Source organism: Myzus persicae, unplaced genomic scaffold, assembly GCF_001856785.1.
Source record: "Myzus persicae strain clone G006 unplaced genomic scaffold, MPER_G0061.0, whole genome shotgun sequence".
NCBI lineage: Eukaryota > Metazoa > Arthropoda > Insecta > Hemiptera > Aphididae > Myzus > Myzus persicae.
In genome coordinates this window covers 478,188-496,014 of record NW_019102308.1, presented here as the reverse complement: position 1 = coordinate 496,014, position 17,827 = coordinate 478,188, and the positions used below count along the sequence as shown (strand labels likewise).

The 17,827-nt window shown below is 26.0% G+C and overlaps 2 protein-coding genes across 2 annotated transcripts; both read right to left on the bottom strand.

The window, feature by feature from the left end:
* Positions 1-1,348: 1,348 nt before the first annotated feature.
* Positions 1,349-3,516, bottom strand: LOC111031780. The gene is made up of 4 exons (XM_022311866.1): positions 3,458-3,516; positions 3,221-3,265; positions 2,881-3,144; positions 1,349-1,871 (listed from the first exon to the last, which is right to left on the bottom strand). Exons 1-4 carry the CDS (start codon positions 3,514-3,516, stop codon positions 1,544-1,546), a joined length of 696 nt encoding a protein of 231 aa, XP_022167558.1. The 3' UTR covers positions 1,349-1,543.
* A 3,815-nt stretch (positions 3,517-7,331) lies between these two features.
* On the bottom strand, positions 7,332-17,724 carry LOC111031836 (protein-glutamate O-methyltransferase-like). Its single transcript, XM_022311945.1, has 7 exons — positions 17,591-17,724; positions 11,682-11,768; positions 11,506-11,611; positions 9,323-9,558; positions 8,880-9,223; positions 8,478-8,711; positions 7,332-8,071 (listed from the first exon to the last, which is right to left on the bottom strand). Exons 2-7 carry the CDS (start codon positions 11,762-11,764, stop codon positions 7,725-7,727), a joined length of 1,350 nt encoding a protein of 449 aa, XP_022167637.1. The 5' UTR covers positions 11,765-11,768; positions 17,591-17,724; the 3' UTR covers positions 7,332-7,724.
* Positions 17,725-17,827: the final 103 nt, after the last annotated feature.

Here is a 17,827-nt window from a genome sequence, read left to right as displayed (position 1 = left end):
ACATGTTAACTATAATTAATACCTAAATCAAATACTACCTACCAAAGACGATACAATGTACTTATATAATCTGTTACATAATATTACATACATTATACATTCATTTTTAATTTAACAATTTTCCTAAGTTCTTTTGTACAATAATTGACACTTATGCATAACATTATATAATGTAATATTCTACTTGAGAAACGAAAAACACAATTTTATAAAATAATTAAGTGTGGTGCCTAATGTAGTTTTTTGTTTCGAGACATACAACTTTTAAAGTGTGAAAAATATTATATTATCTAGTTTAAAATGATAGTACGTACTTAATCTTGTCGAAAAAAATATTTACAATTATCTCTTTTCTAGTGTTGGTTTCTTGACAAATTGCAGTTAAAAGTTTGAGTACTGTTGATTGATGTGATACGTCAAATTGATTCCTCCACGTACATTTAAATTCACAAAGCAGACAAAATATTAAATAATTCATGATGGATACCATTCTATATTTCTAGGCAATTGGAAAACTTTATGGTTACTGTACATTTTAATTAGTTAAACCTTTAAGGCTTTAACCATATACTAAAATAAATTAGTAAACACGTCATATTATTCAATTTATATAAACATAAAACACTGCATTGTCAAGAATTCGTTCAAAGTAGTAGAAATCCCAAAATAATAAAAACAGCCTCAATAACTAAGAACTTTTGACACAACAGTATAGGAGGATTATTCTCCTATGTCCTTGAATAGGGTATTTATACACAAGAAAACTAAATTTCGAAAGCAGCAAAAATATAAGCATAATTAAATAAAAATAACATTCCAACCCCGGCTTTAAATTTTTAATTCGATCATTATAATTATACCCAATTGAAAATTTCAAATAGGTACCATATGTGTGAATAAAGATAGAGTAATAAAGTTCAAAACAAAACGTAATTCGCATGAAATTAACTCTGAGATTCAGTCGAATGTAATTATTAATTGCAGCCAACTAGATACAATGTGCAACCAAAAATCTCATTCGAAGTTAGAGATTGAAGCATTTTCTGCCCTAGAAGGCGACGTCAGAAACAAAAATAAAACACACACATCACAAATTCACTAGGTACCAAATCATAAGCGAAGCTCCGCTCGGAATCTAAAATAACATATTAGTTGTAGTAAGTGTACCTAATGACAATCAAATATTTCAGATTTATAAATTAGCTATTTTTGACTTTAATACAATGTGAGAAAATGCGTAATATTATGACGTGTAAAGTATAAGATTGTTAACAATTTATTACATTCTTATAAACCATAAAATACTAAGTTAAAAATATATAACTTACAGATACGATTTCCCACATCAATTCAAAAAAAATGATTAGCTTTTGAGGACTTTTCTTGTTCAAATTACTTAAGAATAATATAAAACAGCTATCTATAATAAATTGATTCTTCAATAAATGTTCAAATTGACGAAACAATATATTTTTTATGACATTATTAATTTTTATTTTATCGTAGTGTTTCAAACTATTCTTCGTCTGAAAATATTTAGTCACTAGCGTTTTAAAAACAATTTCCAATATAAAAGTATAGAACTCACATTAGTTTTATTTAGACTGATTTGGCTTTCGATTAAGGAGTTCATAATTTTCTCAAGTCGTCTGAAATAGTTAATTAGTGCTGTTGGACTATCAATTATAGGTTTGGATTTTAACACTGGAAATTTAAATGGTCTTCCACCCAAATTAACAACCACATTTTCTTCTTCATAAAGAGTTAATGTAGGAAAATACGTCAAGTTACCTTCATTTAATAACTCGTCAGATATTACACCAAGTGATTGACCATTACTAAAAAAATATATAAATGACAACTGCAATATTGTGTGTGTTTTTAAAAACTACAAGTATAATACTTAACACACAATACAAAGCAGCTATTTTTTGATTTCAGTATACCTATACAGTTTATATCTAATTTGTGTTTGACTAGTTAGGTACCTACGTGATTACGGGAATAAAATATTAAACCGAAAATGTATCATAAACCAATCGACATCCATCTTATCGTACGAGTGTACGGCATATTATAGAAAATTTGTTCATTTTTAGTTCATCAAAACCAATTTTGTATTGTTGGCTTCAATATGATAGTGCTTTGAGTATTTATCAAACTTAAAGGTTAAAGTATTATCTGTGTATGAAACTATATACCTTGATTTTTTATGACATTTATATTATTAAGCGGTGATAGATTATTAATGTATGATATTGAAGTTCAAAATGCTCTTAAAAAATAAATGTAAGAACATTATCTGTATTCTCTCATTAGTTGCTTACGATATTATAATTTTTAAGTGAATTTAGAGCATTTTCAAATATTAGTATTTTACATTTTTACATACTTATTTGTCTAACTTAAAAATTAAAATATCGTAACAAACCAATGAAAGAACAATGAACCACTTGTGTTGTATACTTTTTCTCCATATTATTATTTGAATACCTATTTAATTTAAATACCGGCTTCACTATTTAACTTGTATTATAGTACAATTTTAATAGTAATACTTGAAAAATTCCATAGTATTGTGTTTTAAGTCAATAGTACAACCGATTATATTTCCGACTCTCCATTTTCGACCGTACTTCGCACCATTGGACATACTCCACTTTTCTAAATTATAACCATCGAAACCATACGAATTTTCTGTTTCTCCTAGAATAATGTGTAACCGTGTAAAAAAATATGCATTTTATTAAAATAAATCATCATCGATGAACCCATATAGCTTGGTACTTTCTTAACATAAATTACATTTTCATCATTGGAATATTACGTTAAATACCTACTCCCAGGTCGTCGGTAAACGTACACTTCTGAGTGGCCCATCCAATACGCATCGGCCCATTAGAATTAAGTTGTACTTCGTATTGATAAACGTTATCATCATTGTTTATGCCGTGGATCGATTTCACAGTTGCCATATAACTCCTTGAATACATCGTATTGAAACCAGTCAACATGACGTGTCCGTTACGGCGGTTTGAATTAAAAGATTCTTCATTTTCAAAATATGCTTTTTCTGTAGTTAACAGTTCATCAAATTCTGATTTGTCAGCTAATATTTCCATATCTTCTTTCAACTTATCAATGCTAATAATTTAGTAAAAATTCTCCGTTACAGTTGAGGCATATACCTAATATGATAAAATTGATTATAGCGCATTACTTTGAATAAACTTTTTCATTCTTCACTAGCTTTTTAAATTTGTTTCTACCATTTTTTCCATATATTTTAGTTATTTCTTCAGACACAGTGTTAACTAGAAAAATTTATTTTAAAAACAATATATTTAAGTTAAACAAATCAAATGGTAACGTTCATCATATACGCACTTAAATTATAACAAGTTATAAAATATTTGAAAACAAACATATTTTAAATAGATACGAAATTATAGGATACTTAATCGAATCAATGAATGATTTACCATCAATATGGTCAATATTTGGTACGTCCTCCATTAGTTTTTTTATTTTATTATTAATTTATTTCAAACAATTGTTTTGAATAGATTATACGTTGTATCAATACAACTATAATACCACTTCGCATTCCATGACAATTTGAAAGTTATATATATTTTTTATATAATTAATAGGCCAGAAAAAAAATACATGTGTGTTTTTTTATTGTTACTAAATCTGTAACCACGATAAAAATCAATCCACATCCTGTCTGTAACATATAATAAACTATATTTAACCATTAGCTTACATTGCACAAGTACGTATAAAACATGTTTCTCGTAATATTAACACGTTACAATTGTATATTTTTCAAATTTTATTTTGTAATTGTCCTGTCACAGAAAAAAGCTTGGCAAAATATATATTTTTTTTTATACGTATGTCATTAAGCCAAATGAAAATCAAACTGAGGATAACGGGATTAAAAGCGTGGGCATTCAGTAAACACTCGACGCCTAATCTATAGTAAAGAGACTTCCAAGAATTGTTTTTTTACAGTGATACTCGCGTTTTGATTTCGAATAAAAATATCGTTGTTTTTCGTTAAAACTATTAACACTGTGACGGAGGATTACAATTTTGTGATAATTAATTAATATTGACAGATGTAATATTACGATTACCCGATTTGAAATCCATATATCAACTTATATAAAGTAGGTACTAGGTACCTATAGAAAAACGCAATACACAGGGTGATGCAACCAAGCATGCTCTCTCTATTATTTTTCTTCAAAATAATCTTTGAAACATATGAGTTGAATTGTGATTTGAAAATTGTAGTGATTAATATTAATTTATCAACATTTATATTTGGTTCAAATGGTCCTAGTATAATGAACACGAAATCTAATATTATAACTTATAACTTCTTTATACTTTTGTAAAACAATTTTTAAGGACTACTATCCTTAGTACAAATATTTTAATAATTTATAAACCACTCCATTTTCCACTTGAAGACAATTATCCACTAAATAATTTACAGTAAAATAGGGACTTGAATCGAAAAAGAACTAAAAACTCGGTAACTATAAAAAAATTCTAGAATTTGAAAATAAGGTCTTTAAGAGTATATTAAAAATTTCAAAAATCAGAAATTGAATAAATTCATGATTAAAGGAAAATGAGGGGTGAGCATGCTTGGTGTATCACCCCATATATAGATATTTTGTTTCGACTCCAAGCGCCAGTTGACTTTAATTCATTATAAATATTTGGGCTTTTACAACATACATATTATATAGTTGTACATAACATATTATATATCACACTATATAGTATAATAATATACCATAGGTACTTACCATAATATTTGTAGGTGTTTCCTCAGAATGTTCTAGGTGGTTCTCGAAGGAATTTAGATAAACAAAGGATTATATAATACGTTATTATGGACACCGTTATAGATAAAATATTAATTATATACGTTAGTGATATCAATATCACGGTCATAATTTATAATAACACGCGTGTATAAACAGGTTGTGTAGGTATGTACCAATAACGATGGGTACATGGGTCGCAATCTGCCTATTTTTATTGCGATGTTTTATTTTGCTGACGCCAGATGAAATTCTAGAACATTCAAGTTTCGAATAATCTTCACATTTATTGGTCTTGATATTCCTACCTAATACTAATATTAGAAATCTAAAATATTACAATATAACATACAAATATGAGTTTTAAAAAATGTTAGGGTAAATTAATTGTATCCGTATAAGATAAGTATTTAGCTAGTTGTGATTATAAATTATAATATGTATAATTATTTACTTATTTAAAAAAAAATGATATTGAATACCCACTCTTGACAATATTTGAATACTTCTTATATTCAATAACAAACTCAAATCAAAATATATGGTTAATGAAATAAGTTCCTTGCCTATACTAATAATTTTGAGGCCATCATAACAGTAAAATAAAAGTGAACTTATAATACACAATACCTGTTAGTATTTAGTTTATAAGATAAAACATTAGAATTTTAAATATTTGATTCAGAATGGTAATTATTATTTGGCCAATACCCAATAACTCTAAACTACCTCGTGTTATTAAAATCAATTAGAGATGTACAGTTTATTGCGCTTTTTAGGATAGCCTACATTTTAAAAAGTAAAAATATTAATTTCAAATATTAAAGAAAACACGTATTTTTAAGAAATAATGTCACTTGCTAGTCAGGTCATTAAAATTTTTCATTAATAGGTACTAGGTTAGTTTAGGTATGTGTAATCTGCTGAAATGTTGTCAAATTGTTCCCATACTACACAGCATTAAAAACAGCCTTACAATGAATTTTATATGATTACCTATTTAGTTTTAAACGATGTCATAAATTTGAAAAAAATGCTTTTAATTGACTCATAAAACCTAAATTTTAAATAAAAATCACTCCTATGCAATTTGCATCTGTATAAAATGTCCAATGTCCGCACGTCTTTGCTTACATACATTAAATAATTAAACATTTAAACCTGAACTGCATGTCTGCATATGATATTTACATTAATATAATAGTGCATATAATATGAATTTATGATTTATTCATAATAATCAGTAATAACATGAAAATAATACATAAAAATATTTACAAAGTTATAAGTGTTGTTTTTACTTAAAAAAAGGTCATATATATCAACAACACAATATTTTATAAATATAATACCATGTACTAATCACAATGATTAATAATAAACAATTACTTACATAGGTCGTATACTTGATAAAAAATTAGATTAAAACTAAACGTATAATAGATAGCCAATAATTGATTGAATTAAAAATCATATGTATACATTATCTTTAGTTTAAACCACCACCACGGTATTAAAAATATTATAATATAGTTCAAATAGTTTTACTTCTACTAATAAACAAAACAATTGTAATGTAAATGGATAACAGTTTAGATACAAATTATTGAGTAGATATTTTTAAAGCTTGTTAAAATGAGTTTTAATTAAAATTTTATTAAAAAGTAATTTAAATCAATTTTTTTATGTTCTATCTTTGTTTTTTTTCCTCAATTAAAAATTAAATCTATTATACGTAAACGCGACGAATACTTATGTTTTTTTAGTATTCGGTGTATACCCATTCATCGTGTTTTTGTAGGACTTAATAACTTTATCATTATTTATTAAAATCATATAACTACGAAATTGCCTAATCACTACTCATTGTAACGGATGTGTTTATTGGTTAAATTAAAAAACTTTTAAGTCAAATTACATAAATAGTTAATATTAATAACTTAAAATTAGTCTAAATATTTTAAAGTCATTATGTATTAAAATATTTTGAGTAAAATAACCAAAATAATATTTGGAAATATCTTTATTTTTCATTTGAAATAACCTATTTTGTCAGAATTAGAAATACAAATGTTAATAAAAATATCGTGCATTTATGTATTTTTGATAATTTTAAATTGGCATAAGAAAAATTTAGGAAGAACCTTCAATTGAATTTTCAAGCTTTTTTACCAAAAAAAGAAGGTCCCCTTCCCCATTATCCCGTTAATTCCATAATCCTGACTATGCCATTAATTATTATAACATCCAAATCAACGAACTATGCTTAGAGATGATTTTATTCTGATACACCCAAGTTGTAACACATAATATTTACCAATATTAATCAATAATAATCTAAATTATTACATACAAGAATACAACCACAAGATAATACATTTTATAACCTCTAATCAAACATATTATAAAACATGAAAGATTACTCTTTTTTTATTCTTAAACATAAGATTTATTTTGTTTTAAATAATTAAAAACTTTTTTTTATATAATAGGTATAATTTATTGTAATAAAAAATAAATCAGAAATTAAAATAATTTTTAAATTTGACTACATTTAATACATTTAAAAACATACGAGTACATATTTAACTTGATATATAAATTTAGGACAAATATCAATAGTTGCTATTTATATTTACCTACTTATCTATAATCTATGTAAATATGATTTAGCATTTAATAAAGTTGGTATATAAGCTAATAATAATAACTTATAATTATAATATATATATTCACCATACAATGTGTAATCAGTTTAATGACTAATTAATATTCAATATTTTTTGATTACATATTTTAATTCTTGATAACAATAGTTGTCTAATATCTAAATTGAAAATACATGTTTTCTAATCACGATATATATGATAATACATTTTAAATACCATCTACATGAATAACAGCATATTTTCCGATTTTTAACCAGTCTGGATCATTTTTTGATATATGTTCCGCTAAACCTTCTGGTAAGCCACAAGTGATATCCGATTTCAATGTTCTTAATGCTAATAATTTAGAAGGCTTAAAACTTCCTACTGCTTGAGTAAAAGGTACAGTAGGCTCCCAAAATATATCTCCGACTAGTTTCCTATAGTTCAGATCTCCTTTGGATATGATTAAAAAGGACTCCGAAAGTTTAGAATATAATTCATTATCTAATGATTTCATTTGACCAAAGTTGAATGGCAATGTCCAAAATTGTTCGCTTTCAAATATCCATTGACCTGTAAATATAATAACATAGACATTTTTTACCATCATGCATTTATTAAATTACAAATAGGTACATTAATATTAAATAATGTAATGTATAATATATATTTAATAATTTAATATATTATACAGTTTAATAGCCGTAATATCACTATACCATTCAAATCAGAAAAATTCCCTGGTCTCCATACCATAAAAATCTATTTTTATAATTAACTGTTAAAAGTATATAATCTGTGTGTATTTAGAGGATAGATATAAACAAAAAAACAGATTTGTTATTCGACTTTTATTGTTGAATAAAATCTTAACATATTGACCTCATTGATTCAAAAAATTGGCCATTTTCCCAATTTTTTTATTTTAAATGATTGAAATTTCATATTCTATAATTTATTTGATATTACATTCACATACCTGATTTAAAATAGCCTTCCCATCGCTTGCCTAATTCCTTTAATGTTTCACTTCTAGATGCATTTGCTATATAATTTATGGTAGCTGTGAAATCCTGACTGGTTACGTCGGATACAAACCATGGTATAGCTTTTCCATGAAAGCGTACACTGTTTATGAATTTATATGTCAACAAATAATCAGCTAAACATAAGTCCGTGAAAAGCTCATAGCCCGCATTGTCCAATATGATATCTGAAAATAAATCGCATAGAATAAGTATAAACATTTGGTCAACACACACGTAAAATATACGTTTAAAAAGTAACATATTTTAATGATATGTATTTATGTAAAATACTATAGAAATCGTATTAATATAAAACCGTTAATTTATAAAAAATATGATATAAAATCAAGTACCTAAAATTTTATTGTCTTTAGGTTCGTTGAGTGAAGTAAATAAAAAATCAACTACTTTAGATGATTCTTCAGCGAGCATAAGAGGTTGTAATGATTCAACCAAATCTAACGGGCTCTCAGTTTGTGCAATAGCATCACCACCAGTTTGTGAAAGATCGCAACGATTTCCCCATAAGGCACACTTAATGATTTTCGGTATGTCTTCACGAAGATTTTTTAACTGGACATCACTTTTATTGAAATATTTGATTAGGAATTTTCCCAAAATATCCATAGCTTCTTCACAATGCGTTAAAGCCTTCATCTTTTGCTCATAAAATGGATCATAGTTTTTTAAGAATGTACTAAAATATATAAAGTATACATAATTAAGTATAAATGTTATGTTAATGAAAGCATATCTACAATAATTAAACGAAACTATTATTCAGACGGCTACTAACCTAGTTTCGAATGCTTCAAATATACGACGATGTATATAACATTCACAATACAACCAGTTAGTATACACCCAAGTTGGCCGATTTCCATCTTGATCCGAAAAGTCACCAAGAACTTTATTCCAAATTTGAACATCTATGTTATCAGAACTCAATTCTCTAAATGGTGAATTACTTAAAATATCTGATATTAAAGAGTCCAATTTTTCCAAAACTAATGCAATATCATTTTCAGCTTCCTAAAATTACATGTTATATACTAAGCATGATATTAATTTACTCTATAAAATGTAAAATACTATAACATACAACACGTTGTATTTTACATCAACATATGTACTATAGTTTTTACCAAAAACAAATTATAAAGTATAAGCTAATTTTAATCAAAAAAAAAAAAAAAAATAGTAGGTATGTTCATTGTTCGAAGATAACAATTATTGTAAATTTTTATATACTTGTATTTTATTTTTTAAATATGGTGATCACGAATATTGTTAAGGAAAATAAGTAAGTGCTTAAAAAGAAGTTTTATTAGTGGCCATTCATAATATTCATGTATGAGTTAAAAATTAAAAAATATATCTACTCATAAAATACACAATATACTAATTGTTAACAGAATTGACTCAATTTAAACATAATGCGTTTGCGGTACTAATTTGAACTTGAAAGGAGGCACCTACCCACATTGATATTTCAATGTTGACTTAGACAATAATATTTTCTGTTTTAAAAAATATCCTTGTACAAGTATAATAGGTATATAGACAAATTATGTAGGTACATGGTAGTCTTTAGCTAAATATGTACACAGAACATGCACATATTAACTTTTATGTACCTACTCAATATCTTGTGACTTCAAATATATAAACCTAGTACCTACACATGTTGTTGTATTGATAGTTAATCGATTTTTTTTATACTTTTAATCAGATGCCACAATTTTTGTACAATGCATATGTCTTTTTTCCAAATTAGTTTCGTGTACTGAAATATGTTAATTTCAATGCTAAATAAAATATTGTGGTATCTACAACCATTTCTGTCATGAATTTTCTTAAATAACTTAAAAAATAAAAGTAAAAATTATAAATTATCTTTCTGGATATAACCGTTTGACAGAAGGTATATGCAAAAAAACACCATTACAAATATGTATAGAAAATGAAGTACCTGCCAATACAAAATTATTTTTACTATGAATATATTTGTATAATTATATTGCACATTTGTACTATAGTATTAATAGATACCTTTGTTAATAATTAACATGGAAAAAAGAAAACTCATTTATTGAATGGTTAAAATATATATCAAAGGTATTATATAAGTAGATATCAACACTTTTTAATTTATGAAAAAAAACGTGTAGGACGATCTTCAACCATGTAAAGTCTATATATTATATATATCGGTATACTCACCGTAAGTGATGACTACTAGAAATAAGTAAGTATAATAGCTAATTATGTTATTTTTAATATCACAACAAAATTCACTGATCAGGTCAAGGTTTAAAATGTTTTTTTACTAATACAGTTATAATTTATAAATATTTATAATAATTATCTTCATTTTAATCATACTAATCACGTTATACTTTAAATTTATATCAGTTTAAACTCTATAAAGCGTGATTTAAAAGCACGTGGTCAATCATATTTTATAATAATCACACTTTAATCATTACCTATTAAACTTCAGTTAAACATATAAATGGAGTAAATACAACTAGCAAATTGATCATAGCTCATCAGATTAGTATCACAGCTTAAAACCACTATGTTCGTTATCTTAAATGTACATAATACACTAACTATGTATGAACCTAAATACCATACAGTATACAGTATAAACTAAGTGTTTTAATCCCAAGGAAAAATGAAATTATATTAAAAAATAATTTGGACTTTGTTTAAAAAAATATATAAATTCATCAATTATAAACCTGTTAATAAAATTATGTATGCTGTATAATTACGATAACATAAAAATATATTGCAATTGGGCATAGTGTGTTTGAATTGAAGTAAGTAAATAAATATAATTTAAATGCGATGCCTATGTAAATTAAGTGCAAATTACTGCGGTTACATTATTAATTACATTTCATCATATCTTATATTATTATTATAAATAATATCTAATAAATTATTATTTTTAAAAAATTAGGTACTTACCGCCCCATATTTTTGTAAAATAACATTCTTATTTGCTGATAAGTAACTACCTGTTTTGGATATATTGAATGGTGTTAGTTTTGATAGTACAGGAAAAGCAAAACTCCTATAGAAATTAATTATTAAAATTAGATAAATATTCAAACCAAACAATTTTTTTTTAAATATTCAAATACCTCATATACTTGGCTACTAATGGTTCATTCCTTGGTGGACTCTCGTCAATGCACAGATCAAACAATTTGCTTTCAATCGTCATAATGCTGCCAAATTATATTTTTAAACGTTTATATTATTAAATTATTTTTGTCAGTTATTAAATCAGTAGATAAGTAAACACCTAGTTTATCATTTAAAAATTAATATTAATCTAGAATATATTATGTTGTTATATCTTGTTTTTTTGCATTTAGTCCTTGGTGAAAAACATAAGAGAGTCATCATAGGATGTTTCTAGTGCGGCTCTGATCAGGATCAATTTCAAAGGATATCTAGCTTATCTTATCTTATATTTTTATTTTTATTTGTGTTTAGAGTAGTAAAATACAGGGGCGTCATCACAACTTTTTATTGTTGTAGTCAAAATGTTTGCAGACTATTTCAAATCATTACAGGGCCACATAACCACCTTTTTTGGGGAAGGGGGGGGGGAGGAAGACAAAAAGTGGAGACAAAACCTATAGGATATGTATAGTTTATTTAATATTATGTCACTTATATTATTTATGAGTTTTCTTATTATCACAATATAACAAGTAGATAATATAATAAAGTCCCAACAACCTACAAGCGATGGTTATAAGTTAGGGGTATCTTGGAGGGAGCCCCTCAAACCTCGGAGTAAATAACATGAGTAAAACAGCGCGTTTTCTAGATGGACTACAGTCTAAAAGCATAATTAATATATTATTTTTGTTCTGACTACAAACCGAATAGATATTTTCCAATACAGGCGTGTCTGGGCCAACATTTTTAATATTGCATTATTGCCCTGACCGACAATCTATTCACTTTTGGCTACTATCGAGAGCTGGCCGATACACACTCATTCTTAAGAATTATAGTAAAAATATTATTATGATAAAATATATCATATATATATTTTGCAATGGATAATATTGTTTTTGTTATCATTTTTCTTTTGGTTGTAGATCAATTAAAAATTTTCTGATCACATTGAATATTCTTTGAAATAAAACCCATTGGCACAATACATTTTTTTTAAATACTAGAAAAAATTAAGAATTAAAAAATAAATAATATGAGACACTCAGATACATTAGCGCTTATATTTACTGTTGGAAGAACTAAAGAAGGCCATTTTAAAAAAAAGTTGGCGCAAATGTACAACCCGCATAACCAGTGGTCGAAGTGGCTCAAGATAAGTGGAGGGATGCCTTACATATCAGATTTAGGCCTATACGAAAAATAAAAAGTTTTCTTATACATAGGTATAAATATAAAAATCATAATAATTATTTCATTTTAAAACACAAGTCTTAGGAGGAATGCGTTGTTCTAGACAAAATAAGTAGAGGGATGTCATCGCTCCGTATCCCCCCCTCCACTTCGACCACTGTGCANCCCCCCTGGTATAATGTAGGTTGAACTTATAATTATTACCAAAAACATTCCATCCATTTTACATAAGTTAAGACCGACATAGCATAGAATTGTGTGAAAAGATTCATGTTATAAAAGGCTTAAAAGATGTCTATTTTGAAAATTTGATTTTTTACAGAAATATAGGAAATAATAATTTAAACAATAGAGAAATGTTTCGATATGTTATGATAAGTATTTTTTGAATTAGGTACCACAAAATAACTTAAATAAAACATCCAATGTTGTTAAAGTCAAACCATCAAATGGCCCATTTGTCCCGATGTATTTTCGATATTTTTTAATTTACTGATAGGAAAACTTAAAAGGAACCTTGAATGCAATTGTCAAGCTTTTTAATTGAGCAACAAACTTATTAATACAACTCGAAAAAAAGTCTAAAATTTCAAAAGTTAACTAATAGCTCAAACCAAAACACACATCGTTTAAATAACTATACATTTATCACGCCAAATAAAAACGATACTAATGAAATAGTGTTTTTGTAAAGCTTCCAAGTTATTTTATATAATTGAAGAGTTCTGCAATGATTAAAATATTGTAATAATAACATTGGTTCAATTTGAATAGTTTTTATTTTAATTTTCAATGAAAAACTACTTTTCATACAAATTACAATTTAATGATATTGCACTAAATATACTCAGGGAAATATTCAAGTGAAATCACTGTTATTTTGTATAACTACCTATAGAAGTAGAAAAAATAAGACATAAACAGTTAAACATCCTCCATGTTTCAAGGAATTTATTTATATAACTTTTATTTAAAACAGTTCAGTAATTTTTGAGTCTCAGATATCCATAATATCAGTAAAAAGTTACGAAGGACCCAAATGTACCGGGTATAGATTTAGTTTCTCATGTATGGTCTATTAATATTATGGTCTATGACTTTAGACTGAATGGTTCTTATTCGTGCGAAAGGTTTTGAAAAAATGTAGGTTGGTTGGGTAGTAGGTAACCTACTATGGGTGTATCACGTGAATTTCCTCTTCTTAAGTATAATAATTATTAATATTTAAACATGCTGAAAGTTAATATATTATTAAACTTTAACCTGCGCTAATTTTAAATTATACAATAACTATTTTTTTTTTTAATCCAAGTTCTTCCACCTAAATGAATCTAAGGTCGCATAAATCATAGTAACCTACCCATAAAAATCGTAAATGGACTGTATCATGAACCTGATCTGAAGTAGGTAGGTACGTGTTTAACAGTCTAAGCAAGTGCCTACATATTATGTATCTACCTAACGCCCGAATAAAATATAATTATTATTTATATAATTAATACATTTTTATCTTAAATATGTAGGTCAGGTGAAGAGTTTATATAACAAGTTAATTACAATAATGCTGTTTTAATTGTTAAAACAATAATACAGACGTTCAAAGTAGGTAGGTAACTATATAAGTTAAAATTATTGTTCTATATGACTATATTAGTAATTTACTATAGACGTCGTTTATACTTTATTGATCACATTCTTGCAGATAGAAAGATTGTATCGGTACTTTACGTTATAATTTGTAAACAAGTGAATTTTAATGGTATTGATATAATGTATATATTAACCATGTGTTTACTTTTTTTTAATTATAATTCCTATTTGTGAATGCTGAAATTATTATTATGTAAGTTCATAGTCCACGTACCTAAATGTTTTGGTAATATACCCACTAGTATATTTACTACTAAGTATACTAATAGGTATCTACTGTTCACAGTACATCTGATTGTATTTGTAAATTATACTATACCTTAAAATAGCACTGTTTATCCGAAAAAAAATACATAGCGTAATGGATACACCTAAATTATTGGTTTTAACGATGTACAAAGTTTTAACACAAGAATATATTGAAACAAAAACCTAAATGCTATTCAAGTAAGTATAATGTCTTTTTTATCTTCATTTATAAAATTGCAATTTTTTCTAAATTAGCAAGTAACTTAAAAGTATTTATGATTATATATTTTATAAACTTAACACAATTATTGTAATACATTATTCATTGCCCCTCTTAACTACGTGTTTTTTTTTATAAATAAGTAGTGCTTTTCAATAACTATAAATTAAGTTAATTTATAATTCTATTTAGATATAAGCCCCAAAAATTAATAAAACATTCAACTTATTTTTAAATTATGTTATTGCACAAAATAAAATTAGTACCTACTACCTACCTATTTATTACCTATGTTATAGCTTAGTTGTCTACTTTTAACTTCATATTAGAATAAATTGTTAATATCTTGATTCTAAAGAAAAAAAAAGCAGCGATAACAAATTACGTATTATTGTCTATAGGAGCTTGAACAAATAACTCAATTATTTATATTAATGAATCTATGAAGCCACATTTCACGGCGTTTATATAATGTTAATCAATTTAGTGATCAATCGGAAATTATAATCTAAAGTACATTAGGTATGATGTGTAAAATGGGAATATGTTATACATAATAAGCTAAATAGAAAATGTATAGAAAAATCTTGCTTTTAACTAAATTTACGAATTTATGTTTGTAATAACTCAAAAGTAGGTAAGTACTAATAACGAAAGAGGAAGTCTCCGTGTTACCAACTCATAACATACTTACCATTATTTATTATACCATTTTTAAAATCTACATTTAGTAGTTCTAATTTTGTTTTATTAGCTTGAATATTAAATTTTGTAAAATATTAATATTTAAAATACACATGAGTACATAACTCGCTTAAGAATTAAAATATCGTAGAACCAATGAAAGAACACTGAAAATATACTTACTTTTTGATAATAGGTAAATTCACCCTAATATTTAGTTAACAATACAAAATTAAATCAGCTGAACTTATATTTTGGTATGTTATGGGTTAGTAAAAATGTAAACCTATATTATGCAGGTTTCCACTAACAAGACGTAACGACCGTCTTACAAATGTAGGTACAATATAGCAAATTTTTTTCCGAAGTTTCAATTTAGTGATGTAAATTTTAATAGTTAAGTAATAATTAAACTTAAAGGTAAGAATATTACCTATGTTTTCACATCAATTTTTTACGACAGTTTAATTTTTAAGTGAGTAATAAGAATTTTTAAATTTTAATATTTTCATACTCATGTAGATATAAATTTTAAAAATTTTTTTTTTTTATTTATTAACATAAGTCATTCCTAGCCTAAGGCTATCTAAATCTAGGGATATTACAGTTTTAAAAATTAAAACATTATATTAACTCACGTGCAAACACAAATAATATTCTTAACTACCTTTAAGTTCCATGACAAACATAGTTTTAGTTTAAGGTAAATTCACTCTATAATAAAAGGTTACCACACAAATTTGTTACACGTGTCACAAGTCCTCTTAAGAACCTAAATGTTATAATAAGAATAAAATGTTTTTAAATAAACTACCTGTGAAATGTGCATTCCATATTTTAAAATTGTTAAACGACAAGTTAAATGTGGGAATATTTTACTAAAAAATTTCAGTTTTCATTTAAGTAGTTTCAGATATTTTAAAAATCCTATAGATAAAATTTGTTTGTTTTAAATTTTAATCTGGCATCATTTTTTAATTTTAACGAGGGTTAATGATTAATTTAATTTACAATAAAAAGTCTGTTGTAATCTAGAGTTCAGAGTCTGTTGTCTGGACATAAAAAGTCAATATGGGTTGTCCCAGCCTAAATTAAGCCGATGACAATTTATAACATTGAATTCTGTACCGGGTATTATATATAAGTATAAAATACTGGAATATAAATGTTTATAATTTATTGATCTAATTTGTCCTTTAAAATTTCTTGGGCCAGGTAAATGAAGAATAAGCCTAAATTGCAGTACTTCTAGTTGAAATAAGGTTCTAAATGATATGTCAAAATTCTACTCAAGATAAAGACAAAAAAAATTGTTTAATTTTTGAAATAGATAAATGACAAATTTATACTATATAATTTTAAAAATGAATACCAAAATATTACATATTTTATACCAGCTAGTTTTTTAATTATGTTGTTAACAAGAATAATTAAAATTATAGAACGATAGTTGTAGGCTATTTATAAGTTATTAATTATTAATTATTATGTAGTATTATCCGCCCATATGTATATTTTATTTAATTGTCCAGCAGTAATAGTTTAGTACTAAATGGTATGCAAATTCAAAAATTTAATTTAAAAAAAACGATAGTTGGGCCAATAGTAAATTAAAAATCTAAGAAAATATTTCACTCTCAACTATAATAACTCCTTTGATTTAAATTTCAATATTAATTATAAATAAATAAACTATATTGCATAAATCAATATAAACATAATGGATACAATTAATAACAAATTATAAATCGACAAAATAATTTAACCGGTAAATTATATTTTATGTACCTAGGCACCTACATGATAATGTGATGTAACATGTTTAAAGGTCTAATTAAAATTAACAAACATGTGTGTACTTACGAATGTCGTCGAGTATTGGTCTGAACTCGCAATTTAATTTGAACGTCAACTGTCCTGGTCGAACGAAACTTCAGTATTGGTTCTCGGCAATTAAGTTCGGCACCCGATAGGTAGTAGCTATTTATATTGTCGTAAAATAGATTTTACTGAGCGGCTAATTATCAACGGTACCACAGGGACGGTGAAAAATGTCGTACGGCGACGAATAATGTACAAGCAGTGTGAGCAACATAAAAC

Bases quoted from the DNA above. Each gene is read 5' to 3' on its own strand.
- LOC111031780 (XM_022311866.1), bottom strand. From the start codon at position 3,516: ATGGAGGACGTACCAAATATTGACCATATTGATGGTAAATCATTCATT. The intron at 3,145-3,220 runs GTAATGCGCTAT...CTAAATTATTAG, and splicing joins AATGAAAAAGTTTATTCAAA to CATTGATAAGTTGAAAGAAG. The intron at 1,872-2,880 runs ATGGGCCACTCA...AAAAACACACAC, and splicing joins AATGGGCCGATGCGTATTGG to AATATTGCAGTTGTCATTTA.
- LOC111031836 (XM_022311945.1), bottom strand. From the start codon at position 11,764: ATGACGATTGAAAGCAAATTGTTTGATCTGTGCATTGACGAGAGTCCA. The intron at 9,559-11,505 runs GTAAGTACCTAA...ATGTAATTTTAG, and splicing joins TTTTACAAAAATATGGGGCG to GAAGCTGAAAATGATATTGC. The intron at 9,224-9,322 runs GTTAGTAGCCGT...TATATATTTTAG, and splicing joins TTTGAAGCATTCGAAACTAG to TACATTCTTAAAAAACTATG.